General features: G+C 44.7%; 2 protein-coding genes across 7 annotated transcripts in view; one reads left to right on the top strand and one right to left on the bottom strand.

Annotated features, from left to right (window-relative positions):
• Positions 1 to 80: 80 nt before the first annotated feature.
• Positions 81 to 2,806, bottom strand: TMEM178A (transmembrane protein 178A; the record flags this gene model as incomplete). Its single annotated transcript, XM_084514993.1, has 5 exons — positions 81 to 502; positions 613 to 773; positions 1,739 to 1,917; positions 2,585 to 2,702; positions 2,779 to 2,806. 5 exons carry the CDS (start codon positions 2,804 to 2,806, stop codon positions 197 to 199), a joined length of 792 nt encoding a protein of 263 aa, XP_084371119.1. The 3' UTR covers positions 81 to 196.
• A 987-nt stretch (positions 2,807 to 3,793) lies between these two features.
• MAP4K3 (mitogen-activated protein kinase kinase kinase kinase 3) overlaps positions 3,794 to 23,640 on the top strand; it is an 80,385-nt gene continuing 60,538 nt past the window's right edge. For 3 of the 6 annotated variants that reach the window (XM_084516149.1, XM_084516150.1, XM_084516151.1), the window contains exons 1-4: positions 3,794 to 3,979; positions 13,576 to 13,633; positions 16,714 to 16,804; positions 23,134 to 23,198. In XM_084516149.1, the coding sequence (XP_084372275.1) occupies positions 3,869 to 3,979; positions 13,576 to 13,633; positions 16,714 to 16,804; positions 23,134 to 23,198 (325 nt within the window). In that variant the 5' untranslated portion in view covers positions 3,794 to 3,868. The remainder of the gene's footprint in view (positions 3,980 to 13,575; positions 13,634 to 16,713; positions 16,805 to 23,133; positions 23,199 to 23,640) is intronic. The other 3 variants (XM_084516152.1, XM_084516153.1, XM_084516154.1) reach the window with 1 other exon arrangement.

The raw sequence follows: 23,640 nt of genomic DNA on the forward strand, positions 1-23,640 counted from the left end.
CTCCTTTTCTAATCTCTGCTGGGCAGCGTGGGACAACAGCTTGCTGAACCGGTAAAACGCGATAGTCGGATTTTGAAGAATCAGGCTTTTGTGCTTGGAATCCAGAATTTCATTTTCCCTTTGCTTCTGTTTCTTTTAGTAAGTCCTGGGGATGTTTTTCAGCCATCACTGGATGGTGTTGGCAGTGGGCGAGCAGTCACACAGAGGATTCTCTGGTGGACTTCAGCTGCATCATCTTGCTCCTGCTAATGAAAGAGTTAGCTGTGCAAAGACACCTGCCTGCTGCTATAAATCCCCGACTGCACCAGGCCCAAAATACAGAGCAGCTGTATCCATATTCTGTGTCATCAGGAAGGCTGTAGATGAACTGGGGGAAGTAGTTCAGGTCATCTGCAGTGCTGGCTGCATGAGGGCGCAGAGATACGGTGCAAAATATGCTTGCAAATGAAATAATGGTATTGGTATTTGGGGATGTAGCGTAGCGTGAATAACTAAATAAATGTTAAGCCTTACTAATCAAATAACTTGCACCCAGCTTTGTTGGTATAAGTTATCTCGGGTAGCACACAGGTTATAATTACTGTTATTCACGGAGTTCCATTGTGTTGTTACCCAATGACGCAAGACTAAGCTGTAGCTCTGTGGCTGTGAGTTATAATCGGTTAACTTCTTGGTTTCTACTTTTAAGACTGGAGGAGTCTCCTGTGTGACTTCAGTCAAGCCTGCCCTTGCAAACCAGGCGAAGTACCCAAAGCTTCCACCTGTGATCAAACCTGGTCCAAGGGGCAAAATCGGATCGAGCAAGCTGGAGCTGTGGTGTGGAATCCCCTCTGCAGGAGCAGAGCCTGCTGCGTGCCTCAGGGGAGCCAGGAATTTTTTTTTTTTTTTTTTTTTTTTTTTTTTTGCATGTGCTGCACGTAATCTGATCTGGAGGTTATAGAGCAGGTAATCTACCGTTGTGGGTGGCCCTCGGCAGCCTCCCACGGGGTATCTCTGCACAGAACCACTGGGGCTAAGTCAGTCCCCAGCTGTCTGCAGGCACCCGTCTCCCTGCCTCGGGTTTCTCTCGGGTCACTCTTCATTAGGCATTTTTCATTAGGCTATGTTTTTCATTAGGCAGCTAAATTAGCCATGCACAATGAGCCTTTCCTCAGGCCTGTGCTTCCCAAACTCCAAAAAAAAATAAATAAATAAAAGTATGCTGTGCATTACAACTACTGAAATCAAAGTATTTCCTTTGGCATGAGAGAAAGCATTGTACATAGCATTGTGAGTTGGGATGGTTAAAACTTGCATTGGTTTCTTGTTGGGGGATTTTACCTTTTCTTCTTTAAACAACCTTTAACTTCACAACTAAGATTTTTGTGAAAGTGTTCCCCTTTCCTATTTCAGCATTAAGTATTTAGTACAACAGCAAGGACTGCAAGCTGCAGACTGTTCTGCTCTGGAGAAGAGAGATCATTTCATACGTAAAGGGGAGGGAATGGTTGTTTTGCCCCTATGGTCCTGTCCTGCTGCTGCATGAGGCCTAAAATACATTTCAGTTTTGTTCTTTTTTTTTTAATTACTGGTTATTCCACTTGTACAAGTGAATGACTCGCTTCACGCAAGGCACAATAACTGGAGATGAGAAGGAAAGGCGTGCTCCACTTACTGGTGTTGCACGGTGCCTACCCAAGGGAAACCTGATGAAGTCTTCACCTGTAATTAGCTCGCTAGAACGCAGCATTACCATTACCTGTCATCAGGAACAGACAACCTGTGACGTGCTGGGTGAGGCTTTTCTCCCAAAAGAAGCTGACTGCGGCCACAATGCACCTGCAGAAAACAGCTGCAGCCGTGCCCAGGAAACTTCTCAAGTCTGTTGCCACCAAAACTGAGAAATAAAAGGTGGTTGTTACTGCGGACGTTCCTTTCCTCACAGCAAAAAGGGGAGGGATGCTTAGAAAACAGGCACGAGCACAGCTGGCCTGTGCCAGGCAGACCCACAGTAGGAGGTAACCCCAGACCTACAACCACCTGTAAATAGAAAGTGATCTCGCCATGATCAAACCAGTGAAGCTGGTGGTTTTGTAGCTGTGCTGTGAACTTCGCAGTATTACACGACTCATTTAATCATACGGCTTTGGCCATGTAAGATTCAGGATGTGGGTGCAGCAGGGATTTATGCAGACACACCGTGATACACTTTGTTCTCTATTTCCTCCTAGAGTTAAATTTAAAGTAAGTTAGACAGACAGAAATGCTCCAGTTTCTAAATGCCTGGGAGTTTCCATTCAGACAGGTTCTGCCATAATTGTTTAGCGTGTAGCTTCTGACGTCAGCTCCTAAAACATCTGCTGCTGGATGTCCTCCAGAGACACCAGAAAGCACATTTCCAACCCAAGGTCCACAGACTCTTGCAGAAGCTAGGGGAAAGGCAACCAGCTTCCATTCAACAAGCTTAAAAACATTTGTGTGTGTCCCATAAGTAGAAATGAGGATGAGCACTGCTGATGGTGGGGCCCCGCTGGGACCCTGCCTCCTCAGTGTCTCATTTCTGCCTTTTTCATGTGAAATGGAGAGCGCGGGCTGTGCTGATCACTTATGGAGCAGATGCCATTTGTTCTGCTGGATCATCTTCGTCAGGTTGATGAGGATGTTATGTAAGTGTTTTGGCTGGGAGAAGTGGTACTCGATGGAGCTGCATTTCTGAGTGATGCCTGCCAGAGAGGAAGGTGGAGGTGTTCCCAAACCAGGCACCAAAATAGTACTGGTCCCCCTGCTACTGGTGCTCACCCTTGTCGTACACCTTTGTACTTCCCATCCCTTTGACACATGATCACTCCTGCCCACTCTTTTTATCTGTCCTGTTCATCCCAATCTCCCACATCCAGAGGCAACTAGGCCCTCGAAATAGCCTCGCTCTCTGTGCCTCCTTTGGGGCATGAAGGCTTCAGATCCAAGTGGTGGATGAATGGATGGGCTGTGAGCACACCCAGCCCCAGTCAGGTATCTTCTGTGGCTGCAGGGAGGGCTGGTGACCCCTGGGGGCACCACAGTGATTCAAGTGGGGGATCTCTTAATGTAAGAGCTGTTTCCGTGTCTCCTGGTGTGTGTGAGCTTGGCTGAAGCTGGTGGGCACTGAAGAAGGTTCTCCTCTTCCATCTAAGAGTGTGTCCAGAGAGGGGTTAGAGAGCTGGTGAAGGGCCTGGAGCATGAGTCCTGTGAGGGGCAGCTGAGGGAGTTGGGGGAGTTTGGTCTGGGGAAGAGGAGGTTCAGGGGAGACCTCATTGCTCTCTGCAACTGCCTGAAGGGAAGGTGTGGGGAGCTGGGGGTCGGCCTTTTTTCACAGGTAACCAGTGATAGGACCAGAGGGAACAGCCTCCAGTTGCACCAGTGCTTTAGGTTGGAAACGAGGAGACATTTCTCCTCAGAAATTGCCAGGCGTTGGGATGGGTTGCCCAGGGAGGTGGTGGAGCCACCATCCCTGGGGGGGGGGGGGGCGTTCAAGGAAAGGCTGGACGTGGTGCTTGGGGACATGTTTCAGTGGGTGACGGTGGTGCTAGGGGAATAGTTCGACCAGACGACCTGGGAGGGCTCCCCCAACCCCATGGCGGGCTGATAGCTCCCCTTAAAACCCCTCACGCAGCGCCCCCCTCAGTAACCCCCCATTTCGCCAACGCATGCGCCTCATGGCGGGGCGGAGCGGGGCGGCTCGAGGCGGGGCAGCAGCGCGCAGGCGCGGTGTGGCGGCGCGGCGCCATGTTGCCTGAGCGGGGCAGGGGGCGGCGGTGAGCGCTGCGCGCCGGGCACCTCCCTCCGCCCTCACCCCCCCCTCTCCCCCTTCCCCTTCCCCCGGTCCCCTCCCGGGACCCTCCCCGGCACCATGAGCGGCGGTGGCGGCGGCCGGGTGTGCGACCTGTCCCGGCGTAACCCCCAGGAGGACTTCGAGCTCATCCAGCGCATCGGCAGCGGCACCTACGGCGACGTCTACAAGGTAGCGGGGCGGGGGGGGGGGGGGGGGGGGGGGGGGAAGACGTTAAAGTCCGTGTTAATTTTTGGGGTGGCCGTTGGTGAGCGTTGTCCTGGTGGCTGTCACCGTCCCCGTCCCCTCAGGGGGGTCCCTGAGGCAGCCTCCCCCCCCCCCCCCTCCCCCTGAGTCCCTTTTACCTGGGAGACGTCTGCCCAGAAATGAGCAGCTGCTGTCACGATAATCCTTTATTTTACCTCAAAATGCTGCTTGTACACCTCCAAAAGGTGAGGCTGGGCAACCTGTGGTGTCAGGAGAGGCATTGCTGAGGCTGCCTGGCGTCAGCTCCCTCCTTAACGCCAACCCCACAAACGCAGGAAAAGCAGAGCTAAACTAAATCACCCCGACATAACTTAATCTTTATTATTTTCCTCATATTCTCTGCTTTCCACTTGCCGGTGGTGCACCTGGGGTGAACCCTTGGCAGAGAGGACACGGCTCCCCGGGGTGCCGGGGCAGAGGGGAGGATCGAGGCTGGCCGCCTGTGCAATCCCTCGGCAGCCTTGCCTCAACCGGGTGCTCCCCGGCTGCCTCTGGTTTTGTCATCCCAGGTGGTTTGCTTCAGGAGATGTCTCTGCGTAGGCAGGGCTGTGACAAAAGGTTTGGAGGTGTCCCACAATTTGAGGTTCCGCTGTGTGTAAAAGAAGTACCGACTTTACCTCTGATGTGAAGTGAATGTGCCCAGCACGAAACCTTGCTTGGGTTGGGGCAATTTTGGTTTAAGCTCGGCTCGTTTGAATACTGGAAGCTTCAGGACCTCAATCCTCTTGTTGTTGTGCCCTTTGAGCACTAACTCCCTACTTTATTAATTCCTTAACTGAAAAGATTTATTGTGTTGCTTTCCCTACCTTGCCAGCTTGCTCAGAGTATTTGTGTACGATGCTGCTGTTCTAATTACCCACGTCTGCTTGCTCCGCTCTCCGGCTCTTGTTTTTCTGCAGGCTGTTGTCTCGATGTTCTCAGCTTTCTTGCGGTTTAAAGCTGGCCTGTTGACTCTGTGCTGCCTTATTGATCACATCTTCTCAGTGCTCCGCGTGTGACTTTGATGGATACGAGTTAACTGTCGTCCGTGTTCACAGCTTAATTTTCAGGACGTTACCTCTAACCACAGGGCGAGTGTCTCCATTTGCAGTACCAGTATACATAGCAAACCTGGTCATTTCCCATGCCATTGACAAGGTTTTCTCGGTGGTTATCGTACTTTAGTTGCTGTCACCTTCAGTTCGCTGCTCATTTGTCATTTATAACTTATTGGGGACATACAGCTCATGTCTGCATGTGGCAGCTGAGATGGAAGGAAATATATTGGAACAACGATACGCTAGGCCAGCATTATAGTTATTTACTTCTTGATGAAAGAGAGAGCAGCACTTCCTAGCTTTCTGATCGGGTTCCGGGCAGCGTAGGGAAAATGGGATGTGCTTTTCTCCTGGGTGAATTACTGCGTGTTTCATTTTGAGGCAAGGTGTTGCCCAAGGTGCCTTCAAAGCGGAGCGTGAAATTAGCCTGAAAATAATAATGCAAGCTGGTTGCTGGTAATGTCACAAAGAGGAAGTAATGCAGCCGTATGTGTCATCTGCATGTGAGCTTTATCCTAAATTTGCGAGGAGTTTAATGAAACCCTTTTGATTTGCTTCATCCTATCTTCCCTAGCTGAACTTGTAGTTGATGAAATAATTGGGTGAAGCTGAGATTAGCTGTGTGAACGTGGCACTCATCGGTGGTGGGATTTCAGCAGCTCTGATCCAAGCACTGGATGTACTTTGGCAGCTTCAAACTATTCTCTGTAACTTGTATTTTTGCACCCTGAACAGGGAGAGAGCCTTGTAGGGAGGCATTTCTGCTGTTGGTAGGTAGGGATTATTGCCTTAGTAAGATGACAATCTTGTTATGTTGACATTCTTACTAAACGCTGACCTTTCTGTAACCTGCTTTCCTGGCAAAGTTTGGAGGAGCTGAAAGCTGAGCAGACTGGCATCTACTTCCTTGATCCTTTTTCGTTGAACTGTGCTACAGCAGTGCGTGGGCCTACGATTATCTAGGTGAAACGCGTGATCTGCTGAAAAAAATAAAACAGGTAGAGTATCTACTCTGAAGGTTTCTGATTTTAAACTCAGAGTGGGTGGTGTGGACTGAACGAAGGAATTTCAGTGGGAATGAGGATGTGTGTCGGGTTGTTACCGCCCCACTGGCAGGAGTCCCGCTGTTTGGATGGCACCTGGAAACGTGCTGGTGCACGGCAAGTAGTAGATTTTGGACTTAAAACAACGTTTTGTAGTTATCCGCCCTCCCACCCAAATTCAGGTTTCAAAGAGGACTTGGAGAAGGTGATAGTGAGTTCATAGTAAGAAAAGTAACGGGGAGCTTCATCGTGTGGTTAGTTCTTTATCAGATACGCATAGCCAACAATATCTCTTCTAACCAGCACGAGTTCACTGTGGGAGATGAAGTTTTACCTGGATTCCTGAGTGATTAGTGCATTGTAGGGACATAATCACAGGACACAATGCAGTTTTTCAGTGAGGGTCTGGAAGAGACCTAAAAAACTTTCTTTTTTTAAGTTTTCAGAGAAGATATGTTACCATGACAGACAGGTAAAACACTAACATTACAAAGCTCTCATTAGGTGCCTAAGTAAAACATAGGACTGAAAATCTATTCTCTTGTCAACAGCTGTCTCCTGTCAGGATTGGTAAAAGAAGTCTGCAGTGAAATCAAGTTAATACCTTGGAGTTGGTGCATTTGTAACATACATAGCACAGCTGATCTGCTAATAGAGCTTTCTTGGAGCTGAGTAGTCTTTAGTTTCGCTTATCACATTTTCACTTTTCTCGTTTTGTTTCCTATGTCTCAGTAAACTCCCTTGTCAAGTAATTTAGCTTCCTATGCAATCTGGCTTAGAGACTGGCAGCATAATTACTTTTCTGATTGCAGGTACGTGTCAGCAAAATGCTTGATTTTCATCTTCTGTTTCTGATGAATTTTTTCAGCTGAAGTGAGACCTGCAAGAAAGGGTGAAAGCTTGTTCTGCTGCCAAACCAGTCATTTCTGCCTGCTGTGTTTGTGTTTCCCTGTGAAGCACTGTTCCATCGCGTGGCACGGTCAGCATAATGTAAAAGAGGGTTTGGACTTTTCATTTGTGAAACAAGTGCTATCTGACCCTGCTCAGTTGGAGGAAATACTTCTGGTATTAAATGAGGCAGTTGCTTAATTACTGCTTTTTATTTCATCTCCGACTTTGAAATATTTTTATGTCTTGATATGAAAATGCCAATTTAATCACCCCTGTACCCAAGCCCTCTGTAATTTATGATATGCTTTTTGGTCTGGAAGTGCCATGTGCAGTGTTGGCTATGCTAATAATTTAAATCACTGTGCTGTAAATTGCTGATTTGCTCCTACCCTAACACCTTCCTGTTTGGCGGTAACTGCATTTGAAGTGTATTCCAAGGCAATTTCAGGTCCGTTTCATTTGTCCATATCATTCATTTTTATCACAGCATATCTTAAAAAAAAAAAATAACAACATAAACAGCTTCATTTGCCATCTTACAGGGTAGACCTTGCCACAGTTTTTCAGCATCTTATAAAAGGAAGGACCTTTCTTTCCCTTTTGCTGAAGCCCATGTATTTATGAGGCTCAGCGAGGCTGTTTCTGCAAAGGTATCAGTTATATCGTGGCTGTGTTACTTCAGCTATTTGTGTTATTTCTGGTTTCAGTGAGCTGGCAGATGAAGACGCAGAAATTTGTAGTGCTCACTCTGTTTGATGTCTCCTTTTAAACTGAGCCTGATTTGCTGCTCTCCAGTCCTTTGGCCTGGGTGTTTGTAGGGAGAGCAGTCGTGTGTTTACCAGCTCAGCTGCTGCACACTGAAACTCTCAGATTCTGTGAGTGTCTCTAGGAAATGCTTGAAGACTTGTTCTGCTTTCTGCTATCAACTTTGTTTCAGACTCTCTGTTTTTTGAGAGCTCCTCTGTGGTGCTTGAAGGGAATATGTCCACACTAGATTAACCTGAGGAGCCTTCCATTTTGCAGAGTCACACGCACAGTTCGTTTCTCTCACGTGGCTGAGTGCCCTTGCTTCTCTTGCCCGGGGTGATGCAGTAAGCTATCAATTCTTGTACGTCTCCTCTCCTGCGATATTTAAACTGTGACTTTCAGTTGTGTGCTTTGGGATGCACATTTTAGTCTTCCTTTCTTCTTCTGTGCCTTACAGCTGCTCAAGCTCCTTTTGACTTTGCTGGGAGTGAATCTCTGTTTGGAAGGATCTCTGTTTCAGCTTCGGTAGCCTTTTGAAGCTTGTCAGGCAGGCAGAGAGGGTGGACGTCCTCCCATCCATTTTTTTTTCCTGCATTGAGTACTATTGGGTTTGATTTCCGTGGCTGTAATTTCCTTAACCAAGGAGCGCCCTGCTTAGGGATTTTGTTTGCTTTAGTTTAGGGTCTCTTTGCTTAACAACATCCCTTTTAATCAAAGCATTGCTTTCTAAAATTGCAGCTCCGCCAGGCTTTGGTATCGTGCCTCCTACCAGGAGGTGGAACGTGGTTTATTTTTATCCTAAATCCGAGCGGTTCAGTTCGGGTTAATTACAGCTGTGACTTCGTACCATGGGCTGACCTGATGTAACAGCTTACGTTTGCCCAGGAGCCGGGGGATTCCCTTCCCTATTCCCAGCTCTCGTCTCCGCTCCCACGGCTTATCAGCGCTGCCTGAGCCGCTGCGATGAGCTAACCCGGCAGAAAAGCAACTGAAAAAAAAAAATCAGGTAGAGTGCTGCTGGCTGAGAGCTGAATCAGCTCCTGGGGCTGCAGCCACAGGCAGTGATGTCGGGGAGCTGTTGGGGTGCAGTGCCCTGAAGAGTGGGGCCGAGCCAGGTCCTTGGGTGCTGTGCCCAGGTTACCCCGTGGCGCAGAGGCCTGTTCACAGGCTGCTTGTCCACGTCTCGTTCAGCAATCCTCGTGGGAAGGAGTCAGAAGGAGAAGCACCCTGCTGTCGCTGTCTCAGACTGCTTTTTGGCCTAGTTTTTCTCACAGCGTTGTGCGCTTCATATTGCCAGCTTCCAGTTGAACGACAAATATAAACTTGGCAACAGATTTACCTCTTTGGACCTTGGATTTTGTGTCTATACTGCACAGGCCTCTCCTTTTTATAAGCGTTGGGGCATATATTAGGTGGGGTACTACGTACTGGCCTCCCTCTTCTTTTTTTTGTTCCCCTCCTTTTCTTGTCAGACCCGTACTGTGCACATCTTCTGCCTGGCTGCTGCCTCCTGCACAGAGCCCATCTGACGGCTGCCCTATTTCATTGCTTTTCCACTCTCTGGGCTGGAGGCCTTTCCAATTGTGAGACATTTTGGATATCCAATCTTTGTATAAGGCGTTAAAAAAAAATAGGCTTCTCTAGCTTGTATTTATAGTGGGTGGCTGTTTTTGTGCAGCGTTTTGATCTGACATCCTCCTGCTGTCACAGAGACAGCAATTATCTGCTGTTTAAACAGTCAGTGCTCCTTCAGCTCCACTTAATGGTTGCTTCTTCATCGTTGCTTTTTGTTTTGTTGTTTCTCTTTTATCCTCCCCAGGTACGGGCAGCCTCTAGAAGAGCATTGCTCTTCCAGGCACCGCTTAGGATAAGGAGCTGTGTACGGTTTTTCCAGAGCAGATGTTGTGGAAGTGCTGTGTACAGTGAGCAGTATGACTGCGTCTTGATGCCAGGCCAACAGCAGCATCTTTGCTTTGGAAAACCTGTGTAATGCGTTCACCCGGGCTTAGCTCACTCCTGGAAGCAGGCAGGTGAATTGTACACCAGTTTTGATTTCTAGATGGCCATCATTACCGCAGCGTGACCTAAAATAGGGGTTGTATTTCCTGAAATTTGTGTTTGCAGGAATTAGTTGCAGGCTCCTGCTCCTAGAGATAGGGATGGGAGGAGGAGTGGCCAGCTGCTGCTGCTACTTGATCATCACAAAGGCTAGGAACCCAGGCAGAAACCCAAAATGAACGTGTGTTTTCTGACAGCATGAGGCTCTCTGAATTTGTTTATTTTTTGCTGACTCAAAAATACTTGTTGAAAATTGTCCTTCAGCTATCTATACCTTATTTATGCTCTAATTTCAAAATCCGTAAGTAATTTACAACTTTACTGTGATTATACTAAAAGAAGGCTAAAGGCAGTGTCCTCAGCACGCGGAGCTGTTGTATGGTACCTATACAAGTACCCTCCAAGTAGGGGTTGGAGCCAGCTGCCCTTTTCGGTGCGTGTTGAGAAAACTTTCACATATGTTATGGTTTTTAATCTCTCATTCAAATGAGTTCAGGCAAGGAATTGTTTCTCAACAGGTGTTTTGAAAGGTATTTGATGAACTCAGGTAATACCTGTCAGGGTACCTGATCTTCATCTGTTGCAAGGAGCCCTCGTAGCACTGCTATCAGGACGATCACACGCTCAGTATTAATAACCCAAATGGAGTCGGATACCAGCTGATAACTCATTCAGATTGTTGATTTCAATTCATATTGTCTCAGGGAAAGATTCGTGCCCTTAAGCAGCTGGTAGTCAGCCCTTTCTGAGGATGTTGGTGACATTAAATGAGATTTTGTTCCTCCTTTCTGGTTTTCATGAGCCCAGGAGGGTATTGGCTGAGAGAGCGGCTGGCTCGGCAAAGAGTCCCATTACTGCTGGTGATAAAGGAGGAAATCTGAAGCTGAAAATGCTGAAAAGACTCAGCATTTGTTCTTTCCTGCCCACAATTTTGAACAGTTCTTCTATGTCTTGTTCTCAAAAGAAGAAAAACCTTTGCAACAGGAGGGGACGGTATAAGCCACAGCGTGTGGAGAGTGCAGGTTTGGCGAGGCTGCCCGTTGCTCACAATTTATTCTGGCATTATGCACATCCTGCTATGGATATATCTGTAAAGCCATCTCTACTATCGATAGCTTTCTGGCATCCCCACCACATGGTGAGTAATGGCAAGTATGCTCTTATGTTTTATTTGGTCACATTTGCTCCAAAATGTTCATTAGCTCCTACCCAACTTCTGGCTTGAGTGCCATGGCGTTGTGCAGAGCATAGTGACCTGTGGAGCCGTAGTCAGAGAAAGAAATTCCTGACAGCTGAACGTAGCATGGGATGGCGGATGGAATTTACCAAACAGCTTGTTTTTTCTGTTGGACTAGCAACATCCCTGAAGCCTCCGAAATGGGTTTCCTGCTTGGCTTGCACATCCCAGCTGAATGCAGGATGCATAACTACAGGATCTCATCACTGGTGTCCGCTACAGTTGTGTCTAATTGATTGATCTTTCTAGCACAAGCTGTCCCAAAATGTCTTCTAGTATTAGCGAGATGATTTTATGTCCTCTTTAAAGCTTAAGTAATCCTTTTTGTTAACTGCAGAGGTTAAAAAAAAAAATCTGCCCTTCGATTCATGATCATCTTGTTTCTGTTTGTTTCTTGCTATGAAAAGAATGTGGTCGGGAAAAGAGCTAAGGAGTACAAAAAAAATCGTAGCTTGTGCTTCAGTGTTGCTGCTTTCTGTCTCGCGTTGCCTTCATTCTCTGTTACAGATGAAAGGGAACTCGTATCCTCGCTATTCCTAGTGTCTGTAGCATCTTTGTTCCACCACAAAGCGATGATTGGAGACACCACTGCCATCCATGGGGCGGGCAAGTAATGGCTTACAGGAAAGGCCGTCAGGCAGATGCTATTTTTTAGCTCTGTTCTTTCTACAATCTATGAAGTTCGGGCTGCTCTCTGCCTTGTATAGGATTCCACTGATCTCAGGATCTATTCATAACCATCTGCTTACAAATTATTAATGAATGCTTGTACTCCCAGCTGTACAGAAGAGCATGGCCACGGCAAGGAACAAGGAGAAGTTTGAGGTCAGCTGTGCAAGGAATTACCTGGGTACACCTCTAAAGATAGGAACACACGCTGCGTTTATTTCCAGACTCAATCGCTGGCTATTTTTCAGAGCCTTTTGTTTTCTGTCTTGTTTCTTTTCCATCACATCAGCCAGCTCTCAAGCTGCTGTTCAGAGTCGCTACCTTGCAGCGTTTGGTGAGTCTCACAGCCTTGTAAAGCAGTACTGCAGATCAGATCACTGTTTGTGTTCTTTCTGGTGTTTTATGAAGCTATTTTTAAAACGTATAGTGAAGGGGGGGGCTCAGTAAAAGCCTTGAGTTGCTGAATGACTTCAAAATGAGATCATTGGCAACTTAAAAGCTGGGTGCCTATCTGCATCATTAAATTCTGCAGTTCTGCAGAACTGGCTTTTGTTGATTTGACAGTGGATTGGGCAGGGAGCAAAAATGGGACTGACCTCAGTCTGTCACACAGCTCCAGGCACCAGCGCTCCTCTGGAGCTCCTCTGGAGCATCTTTCAGGAGCTGCTGCTTTGGGGCTGGGGATGGCTTCTTTGCCTTCTCATAGCTGGGTATGAGAGCATTGAAGCACAGCACAGATGGCTCCCTGATTTTTCTATTAGGAGTCAAGTGCAACAATTCCAAAAGATAAATCAGTATTATCATTATTTATATTGATTCTTAATGGCTTCTGAAAAAAACAGCATCCTTGTTTACTCAGTAGAACACAGGCTTTAGCATGACAGAGCCCTGTACAGAATGCAATTAAGCTGCTGAGTAATTGCTGCTGAAGTTGCACACACACACACAGCAGCTCAGTGGCCAAGGGAAAGGTTGTTTTAATTCTTTCTAGCTCCGTTTGCCAGCTTGTTTGCTTAGCACCCTTACAGAAAGGGCAGGATGCTGCCACTGGCTGAGAGTAAGGATCAAGGCGCAGGTAGGAAAACAAGAGCAGAAAGTGTAGCACTGCTCCCTTGGGAGCCTCAGGAGCTGTCACAGGCTCAGCAGGGTGGAGCACGTGATGCTCCCAAGGCTCTGCTTTGAGATCTGTGTATATTATAATTACTTCTCAAGCAATAGCTCAGTGGCCAGCTAGTTATGGAATTTAACATGGAAGAACAGCATGAACAAGGACTTGCCTTATTGGGACCGGCGTGTGCCACTGCAAAGTTTATAGCTGCAGAGCTCAGTGCCAATTAGCTGCTTAATGTGTTTGTGAGATGGTTGGCTTTGTCAGGAGATAAGAAATCCAGCATGAGAAATGCTGTTGGAAGAATCCTTCCCACAAACTTGCAGTGGAGAAGAGCTTGCTATCTTTGGAATTTTACTGTTTGGTTCAGTCGTGAAGTACAGACATAGATTATTCTACATAAGTGTTTCAGATATAACAACTCAGTAACGAAGCTCACCTAATCAAATGATATGCTGTAAGCCCAATAAGAATAAACGCATAGTGTATTTAGAAGACAACTCTAACCTCACGTTCAACATAAATGTACAAGATGTTTTAATTTATTGGCTCCTCCTGAGGCTGTTTTGCTTCAAAATAACCCCAACAAATGATTTCATTGTTTCAGACCCTTGTGTATGTCAGTCGCTCTTTGACTCCGCATTGTCAGAGAATTTCAAGTGGAGAGTGCAGAAATGATTGCTGTGTTCTGCTCTCTAAATACTGGTTTTGTTTGTTTTTTTTCCTTGTAGGCTAGAAATGTCAACACGGGTGAGCTAGCAGCAATCAAAGTAATAAAACTAGAACCAGGTAAGTGTTTCCTGAGTGAAATAATAGGCCACTGAGACTAAATATTTTCATGCTTAAAATGCATTTTTGCAAAATAAGTTTAATTCATTGATTGAAAAAATAGATAATTGCTGCCTTTTTTTTTTTTTTTTCAAGTATAGAAGAAAATAGACTGTTCCAAAAATAACAAACGTGATGAGCAAGATGTGGGAGAAAAAATGTAATGTGGAGAGGGGGGAAAAGTAATTGGAGAATAGTTAAAGGACGGCTGATTTAAAAAAAAAATAAAATAAAATCAGGGTGAGTTGGCTTTTTGGTCTTAAGTACAATATTTTTGACCCAAGTGGTACAAAAATCTGCAGAGAACAAAAGAAATAAGGAAGATAGCAAGACAGAAAAGAATTCCACTGGGGAAAGTATAGAGGGAGAAATTATAAGAAGGAAGAGTGACATAATAGGTGAGCATTAGCTTGATTATTGGAAATTGAGTAAACTCAATTTGGCATTGAGTAAATTAATAACTTAATTTTTTTTATTAGTAGTTATTAATAGTTATTATCAATAACTTAAAATTTTTATTATTGAAAATAATAACCGATAAATAACTATTGGTGTTCCATTTACAGATTAATGCTGGGGTGGGTGGTAGAATATCTGAAGTATTACCTGATTTTATCTTTAAGGTCCGTGCAGCCAAGAAGGGAAGGATGCCACTGCATTCTTCCATTTTTCTCTTAAATTCTGGAAGCGATTAGAAATGTATGTGTATAATGCACGCCCATTTACTAATAAATAAGTTCAAGATTGGACAGTATGTTACAGTGTACTTCCAGAAGTGTATATTCATCACGCATCTCGTGCTCAGACTGAAAGTTGTGGTCTCAGATTATCTTGTCAAGTTCTGCTACTCTAATGTTTCATGACAGTTCCCACCGCTGGAGTACGTGGCTGTGCGTAACGCGGGTTCTCAGCCCAGCTGAGACGAGCAGCCGTGCCGTGGCTCCCTATGGAACTATAGAGATAAAACAGGGAAGGAAACTTGCATAGTGCAGAAAGCATTGCAAGAGTTCAGACCAAAAGGATGTCAACCTTTCAAATAACACAAGTTTTTGCACAGCTGCCTGCTTTCACTCTCTCAGAAGTGTAAAATGACTTGTTGCACTGAGCTGAATCATGCAGGGTGTGTGATGTGAACAGCAGACAGTCTGAGGATGCGCCGCAGCTCAGCAAAATTGCTCTCAAGCTACACTGACAGGGACAGAGAGTGGCATCTTGCAACTGAATCGAGTAATTCTGGCAGCCTTTGGATACCGAGCGGTGCACAGAGTGAGCTTTAGTTGCCCTGTTTGCTTGGTGAGCTCAGTTTCACTTTGTAATTGTCACTTCTGGTTGTGGTAGGGGATTGACTCACAGCTTCATGTGGGCAGCATCCGTGTTCCAGAAGTGTAGTACTGGCTTCCTTCCTATGTTTTGCACATTTGGGGACAGTGTGAAGACGAAGGATAATCATTTTTAGGTGCTTATGCTGCTTTAATATTCTGAAAGCAAATGAAAGCACTAGTCAAACGCTGAAGGAGTCACAGATACCTGTGACTGTGGAGATACCTGTTACATGGAGATACCTGGTTTTATGTGAAAACAATTTCTTGTTTGTGTTCGTATGGCTAAAGATAAACCCAGGATACAGTGAGCCATCAGCAATAAAACATGGATACCAAATGGCTGACTGTGAAGTTACCTTAGAGCTTGTGATACTAAATTTGTTTTTTGTGAACTAAATCCACATGAAGATTGGATTTGTGGTTAAGAAGTACCAAATTGTTAGATGACCCATATGCTGGTGTATGGGAAAACTTAACACATTTGCTTAGATAATAGTTTGGCTGGTTCTCTCAGAATTTGTGTTGCATTTGAAACTTAACAGCCATGCTAAGTGATTTGGGGTTGTGACAACTGATAAATGTAAGCTTATTGTCTGTATTGAGTTTTTTAGACAACAGCTTTGCTTTGGGTTTAGAAACCCTTTCACTTACGCTGGAGTGTACTACAGCAGTAGACTAAAAGAATTTTGATGTTCTTTGAATTTTCATGTTTCTGCAATTTGCTTCAAGAGTTTAAGCTGTTCATGAAGATAAATGATTATTTTAGGCCTTCAGGCTTGTTTTGGGTATCAACTCATTGAAGTTGGCAAGAATTAGTTGGTTTTGTACTGCGTATGTCTAGTAAGCATGCAAACTTCAAAGGAATTTCTTTAGAAATAACGTACCAGGCTAGCTATAATTTACTATGCCTTGAGACACTTCAGAGGAGACCTGGTGTAAGACAATGAACAGCAAGAGAGTGTTTGACATGTTTCTTACAAAAATGATTATTTAGAAGGCTATCAAACTTGTGTTATTGACGTTGTCTTATATATTGATGTCTTTTCACCTTCTGTAGCTTAGCTATGAAATCCGTGCATAACACCACCAAAACAAAAACATCTCTGGGAAACAGAGTTGGGATTTACAATGTCATACATGTCTCTCTCTGTCTACATCTGCTAAGAACCTTTTATAGAAAGACAGGTACAACCTAAGTACCAAATAGCAAGATCAATAAAACACTGCCATAGATGTTTCATCTGGACATAGTTTATGCACAATCCATAAAATGAGCTCAAGGAGTTTACTGAGAAGTCTCAGCAGTGTGTTGTTTTTTGTTCAGAAAGGTGATGAGTCCAATGACTCTTGGACATGTGGCCAAAAAATGCATTGCTTTGTGATGTCTTAAGGACCTGGGATATTGTCAGGGCATGTGCAGATGGACACAGTGGGGTCTTGGGGAAATACAATTTAGTAAGAGATGTGGCCCATATCTTAAGACGTATCCACAGATGTCAAGCCCAACTGTCCTAGAATGAGACTTCTTTTTGGAAGAATATAACTACTTATTGCTAAAGCCTCGCTAATTACTATTGCTTTACAGTTGCAGTACGTGAAACTGGTCGACAATTAGTTTTAATTACTCAAAATGCTTATTTTATAAACATGTACTGAAAGCCTAGTTGAGATGCGGGTATGGAGCAGGCCAATGAAAACATGCATTCTTCTGCTTTTTAGGAGAAGATTTTGCTGTTGTGCAGCAGGAAATCATTATGATGAAAGACTGTAAACATCCAAACATCGTTGCTTATTTTGGCAGCTATCTCAGGTACAGTTTGTTTCTTTTGTTCACTTTAAGAATGCCTGTATATTGCCTTGAAAGGGACAGGTTCTTAGAGCGACTTAAGTAAAAGTTAAAAAAACATAAAACGTGACTTAGCAAATAAATACTATCCACTTGCATACTTTTTTCCCATATACTTCTTCTGCTTGCTGCAATTGCCCTCTCTAAATAATGTTTTAATGGCAATGTAGTCACGTTTTCTTGGAAACAAGTTGCAATTTAAACAGTTTGAATTGAATGTTACATGGAAAATTAAGCAGAAGTATGACAAATATGAAGAAAGAGCATGTGTGTGTGATGTCTTTTAAATCTGTTTCAGTGAAATGTCTCAAATTTGCAAAACTTTGGGAAGTATATTGCGTAATACAGAGTTCTCAGAAGTGTTTTGACTTCATTGGCCTTCACATGTAAAATCCTCTATGAGGACTTGAAATTAAATGTTATGGGGAAGTGAAGCAAAGAATTGTTGTTTCTTTTCATTTTTTCTTTCCTGTGCTTACTGGTCCTATGTTAAGTTTTAAGGACAGGCCCACTCCAAGGTACCTAGAAGTGTAAACTGTGCAGCCTTTAAAAGCCCTCTGGTTCTTGTGTTCTGGATTTGGTTTGAAATCTAAACACAATTGATATTTTAGTTTTTATCTTTGCTTTTCTTTCTTGAGCTGCATACTTGTTTAGGTTATTTATTAATGTGGAATATACGATTGTTCTCTTTTAATAGTCCTTTGTTTAATTCCTTTTGGAAGTTGTTATGTGAACTTGTTAGAAGTACAATAAACTCATGATCCATGGAGGAAGTCTTAGAAGATTGATAGCTTGCTCCTAAGAACACTTACTATTATTTCTTAGTATATCCTGGGAAGTGTTTTATGCTAGATGTAACGACTGTTTTATATTCAAGGAGTGGACTTCTTAAATGGTGGGTTTTTGTGAATCTAATACTGTCATAATTTTAGTTCATAGAACCATTCAGGTTGAAGAAGACCTCTAAGATCATCTAGTCCAACCTTTAACTTAGTAGCATGGTTTAGAGGTAGACTTTAGTACTAAGTTCTAGATTTAAACCTTTCTTGAAGACCTCCAAGGAACTCCACCACTTCCCTGGGCAGCCTGTTCCAGTGCCTCACAACCCTTTCAGTAAAGAATTTTTTTCCCAATACCCAACTTAAACCTCCCCTGGTGCAACTTGAGGCCATTTCCCCTTGTCTTATCACTTGGTACTTGGGAGAAGAGCCTGATCCCCACCTCGCTACAACCTCCTTTAAGGTAATTGTGAAATACATCCAGGTCTTCTTGAGCCTTCTCTTGTCCAAGCTAAACACCCCCAGCTCCCTCAGCTGCTCCTTGTAAGACTTGTTCTCTAGACCCTTCATCAGCTTCGTCGCCCTTCTCTGGACCTGCTCCAGCACCTCGATGCCCTTCTTGTAGTGAGGGGCCCAAAACTGAACACAGTACTCGAGGTGCGGCCTCAGCAGAGCCAAGTACGGAGGGACAGTCACCTCGCTGGTCTTGCTGGCCACCCTATTTCTGATCCAACCCAGGATGCTGTTGGCCTTTTTGGCCACCTGAGCACACTGCTGGCTCATATTCAGCCGATTAGCAACCAGTACCCCCAGCTCCCTTTCTACTGGGCAGCTTTCCAGCCTCTCTGCCCTCAGCCTGTAGCACTTTATGGGGCTGTTGTGCCCCAAGTGCAGGACTTGTGCCTAACTCGGTGTCATCTGATAGTTGTAACAAGCCTTGTAATAAAAAGCTTTTAAAAGGCACTGAAAAGTTGTACTGATCTGTAATGCAGAGGCTTCTCATTGCTTTCAGGTATTTACATGCCTTCTGTCTGCTTGGGGGCAGGCTATATTGGATGTGATAGCTCTGCATGTTGTGAAGGTTGCCAGCTTGAGTTATTCATGCCTTTACTAGACTTCAGCAACTCTAGCTGAAATTTTCCATGATGGATACCTGCTGCAGCCAAAAACTTCTGAGCAATTTTGGCCAAGTGCGTTAGAGATTGAAGGTGAGAAGATGCAGGTGTTTCCATATGAAAAGTCTGGGTGCATGAAAGCCTTCCAACAAAAAATTACCATCTTTGAAGCAGGAATATTTGACACGTTGGCTTTTGTATTTGGAGCGCACCTTTCCTGTTTCAAAATCCTTTCAGTTTTGGCCAAATCATCTTCTGAAATACAGCATTTCTTTTACCTTCTTTCCAGGTCTGTTAGGGCTTGGGAAATCCCAGTGAGCGTTTTTGTTGTAGCCAGCAGTTTGGTGCACGTTTGCAGTAGTACTGGAGAGCTGCACACGTGTTCCCTGGCTTGCTCAGCCGCTCCCTGTTGTGCTGTGGGGTGAACTGGGGCAGGATGTTGAAACGGAGAGGTTCAGGGGAGGAGAGAAAGCCCTGCCTACAGACCTCACAGCAGGAGGAGATGTCGCGTGCTGAAGGCAGACTGATGGTGTCTTGAGGAGTTCATCGCTGCTCCTTCAGTGCCCTGGCTGGCCCTGGATGCTCCCTGAAATCATCGTGTTATCACTGGCAGGGATTAATTGCATCATTCTCAGCCTCATTATCTTTTTAGCTTTTTTGTTCCATGAGGGAAAAAGCGTTGCACGCTCCCAAGTGTCATTTGAGTCAGTAGGGTTTGTGTTTTGAGTTTTCATTTCCCAGTCCCTTCAAAGGGCTGCAGTGGAGAACCTCGTCCTGCTTGTCCTTCACAAAAATCATTTGCCGTGGTGCACGAAGGCAATTTCCAAGAGAAAAATGAATCTTCACAATCAAGTTAAATATAAGTGCACTGAAAGCACGTGAATGGAGAGGAAAGCCGACCATCGATGAGCTCCTTAGGATAACCTCATCTGAGCTGGACGCTGACAGAGGCAGGGGGTCGTACTAGCAAGAGCGTGCAGTTGTGTGCTCATTGTGTTCCCGTGTGCACGCAGGGAGCAAAGTCTGATTATAAAATCAACAAGCCATGCTGTTCTGGCATCCCATACCTTGGAGGGTGCTTGTCTTGGCAGCCTGAATGCTTTTTTTTTTTTTTTGTTATTTAATTCAGAGCTGGTCTGTGAGCTGCATTATGCACGAGTTTGTGCGGCGTGCGTGCAGATGGAGGGCACATACATGTAGGGACTTGGTTCTCCGAGCTTTCTCTGGGAGTGTCTGCGCTTCGGTTTTGCCTCCTCAAGGTTAATTTGAAGGTTAATTGAGGTGCTGTGTTACTCGCATTTGGGCCTTACGTTGTGCATGAGCAAGTCTTAATACCGATGCATACCTTGAAGTCACGTTAAGGATTAGAGAATTTGTGGAGTTTGTAGTCTGGTTGACAGCAGTTTACAGCTTATTAGGTGGTAAAGTTGGCAGGGGGGGATCGTGACCTCTTGAGGGGAGAGGATTTGGAAGCTCTGTGTTAAGGCGATGAAGCTTTTTGAGTGGATGGTGCGTCTTCCAAAAGCTGTGCGGTGGGGACCAGGTGTGTCTCACCCTCCGGTCATACCTCCTCAGTCTTGCCAACCTCAAAGCCTGCCTGTGTTTGGTAAGAGAGCACCTTTTTGTATGTTAAGATGACCTCTGCTGCACGGCATGCCTCTTTGTACCTTTCTGTAGTGCTGGGAAGGAAGCTGTGCTGACGTTCTCCTTGATGTGAGACGTGAGTCCGCAAATACAAAAGTCATTGTTATAAACCTTCACGAAGGCACGTTTACAAGAAAGAAGTAATTGAGGAATGGAAGAAGGGAGGGCTTGGGCTCTGTCGTGCTGCTGAAGTTACCTTGAGTTGTTTTGCTAACACTCAACCTTCTGACGAGAATGCAGTAACTGTCCCACTCGGGCTTGTTCCTGGAGGTGAGGTTGTTTGCTCTGTGGAGGCACTGACACATGCGTCCAGCTGTCTCACCAGCTGCTCTCTAACCAGTCGTAGCGGGAACACATTGCTTAGGATAACGAATAAGAAGCTGTTCATGGTGGTTTTTGAGACTTCACGTGAAAATGGGCTGTAAACAAACGTAATTGTTACATTCCACTTCAATGGAAGTCTTCAGATTGAGCCAGTGCCTCTTCTCATTGCACTGTATTCAGATTGGGGATGCTTCTGTGTAGGGGGATAAAAAGAGGAGTTTTCCTCTGGTCAGAGAATATCAAGATGTACCTTGGTAGACCTAGAGTATAATGTTGACATAAGAAATTTATATTTTGGCACTCTTGTGTGCCTGCTTGGTCCCCTCCCCTTCCTTTGGTAGGTGGTGTACTTAGTGCTTCTCATTTGGGCAATCAAATGGCAGTGGTAGAGGCCTCTCATTGTCTGACTTTTTGTTTTTTCCAAGTAACTTCCAGTGCTAAAAACAATAGAAAAACACCTTCATCCTGTACTTGGCACTCTTCTGCACATTGCTCCCCAGGTTTTTCTTCTGCTTACACATGGGTTTCCCAGGCAGCCCAATTTCTGCCTTGCTGTGAGCCTCGGTGTGAGGTTGTAGGCACTGAGTGGTACTGTTGGTGCTCTTGGGGTTTTGTTTGCTGTGCTTGCTGCGTGCTCTGCAGACCCAGACAACTGCGTGTGCTGTTACTGTTGATTTATTGGGATCTTCACCTGTCGCAGCACTTAGGCACTGTAATAAAACTCTTGATAGTGAGTTAGAAATGCAGTCTCCTCTTTTGATGTTTGTTTTTTACTTTATAGTAGAGCCTTTCCACATGGGGAAACAGGTGCCCAGTGAGTGAAGAAGGTGTGAATTCACAGCACTTACCTTTCACATTTCCTACTTGTGTGGGAGCTTTGGTGCTGCTAGAACTGGCCTAGCTTTTCTCCACTTTGATGGCAGCATCAAAACAAGATGTAGCCACGTGGCTACATGGCTTTCATGAGCCCAGTGCTTCCCATCATATCCCCAGTGGAGTCCTGTATCGCTGTGGGGAACAAACAAGAGGCTTGCAAATACCTCCCTCTTCTTCAAGGTTTCTTTTTCACTCTTGCTCCCCTGCTGCCATTGCTAATCCGGATGTATTGCAGAAGTACTGGTTTTGCTTCTGTGTCCGATGTTGATCATTTATTTCAGTGAAATTTCAGAGTAGTAGTGCTTTAATTAACCTCTCCAAATGTATGGTGTAACCGTGACTTCTTGTATAACACCAGAATAACACTTTTCCCACCACAAGTGGAAGCAGCCACTTTGCTTTGAGGATCCTGTGGAGGAGGCTAGACTTAGGGAAGGAGGAGATCCCAAAAAGACAGTTCTTCCTTGGAACAGCAGCTGTTACTGCTGTTGCCTTACTGGTGAGAAATCAGCAACTTGCAGCCCAAGGGCTAAGCTCAGCATTTACACCATTGCCCTGCAAAGCACTTCCATGAACATTGGCATTTCTCACTGGAGTGTCTTAGCTCTTCTCACAAAGCCTCATAAATGCAATGAACCCCAGACCAGGCATCACAGCAAGCTGCAGAACTATCACCAGTCTTCCCTTTGTCCCAGTCTGCCCTGAGGTGCTGTTTTTTTTTTTTTTTTTCTCTCCTGTGTGTTTTGACAGCCAGGAATGACCAGGCATGCCCTAAATTTTCTGATCTCTAGGATGCCCCTTTGCATTCACACTTGTGACATCTGTCTCATCAGTGAAAAATAGTAAGTGAAGATGGCAGATGAAAACCCTAACTACACTTTTTGTTCTCTACCATTTCTCTGAACCCTTCAGCCCACTCTGGTTTTGGAAAGCACCTTTTAGTGTGGTACAGTGAGTCAAACTGAATTGATTATCTCTGCCAGAGAAATCAAAGATACCCTGTGCCCCCTGCCACCTAAAATATCCACAGGTATTTCTGAGGGAAAAGATGTCATCTAAGTAGTCATCCGTTATACAGGCTCCACTCTGCCTAGCTTTGACTCCAGTGCTAGTGTTTCACTCTATTTGTTTTGAAAGGAATTGAGTTGATAGATATCCCTAGGGATTTTCTATGTTTGGTTTGTTTCTTTGTTCTTTGGTGGTTGTTGTTTTTTTTTTTTTTTTTTAATTGTTCTGCTCTGAAAGAAGTGGAGGAGAAGTGAAAATGAGGAAGAAATGAGAACCCACTATTATGCCTCTACTCAGTAAGAATGTTTCATTTTCCTAGCACATCTTTAAGAAATATAGTGTGCGTGTGTCTATTAATCCAGCAAACCCCGGAATATTTGGGGTATTTCATTATCACCTGAAGATCAAATCATATTATTTTGATTTGTACTTCTCATAATACAGAGCTCATGATGTTGTGCTTTGTAATGCTTGAGTCCTCTGACTTGTGTTTTATAGGTACAGTTTGTTTCTGACAGCTAATGAATTACTTTTGTTGGCTTTTTAGACGAGACAAGCTATGGATTTGCATGGAGTTCTGCGGAGGTGGCTCTTTACAAGATATTTATCATGGTATGCCAAGACTGTAATTCCTTAAAAGCCAAGTAAAGCTTGTTTTAAAAAATGGAGATGATTACAGTGTTTTGAAATCAAAGAGGATGAATCTTAAATTTAGTATCCATAATAATCCACTGAAGGTCAGTTTTAGCTTACTTGGGTATTTACGTAATTGGTTGTTTTTGTGAAACACAATGAGCTATAGTGGGGTGGATTTTTTGAGCAACAGAAGTTCCTTCCTTCCTTCATCAGATCATGTACCAATCACTACTTTTCTAAGACTGTAAAATTAGACACTGTTGTATAGTTTTTTTTTTAAAAAAAAGCTTGTATCCCAGTGCGCTGCCTTACTTCATAGCTGTTTTGGGTTTGAGCTTTTGAACTTTGCTTTAATATAATCAATACCGCTGCCTACAGATACTTAGATAAATGGATTGATGAACATGGATGCTCTTGT

The sequence above is a fragment of the Aythya ferina genome (genome assembly GCF_964211825.1).
Source record: "Aythya ferina genome assembly, chromosome: 3".
Classification (NCBI taxonomy): domain Eukaryota; kingdom Metazoa; phylum Chordata; class Aves; order Anseriformes; family Anatidae; genus Aythya; species Aythya ferina.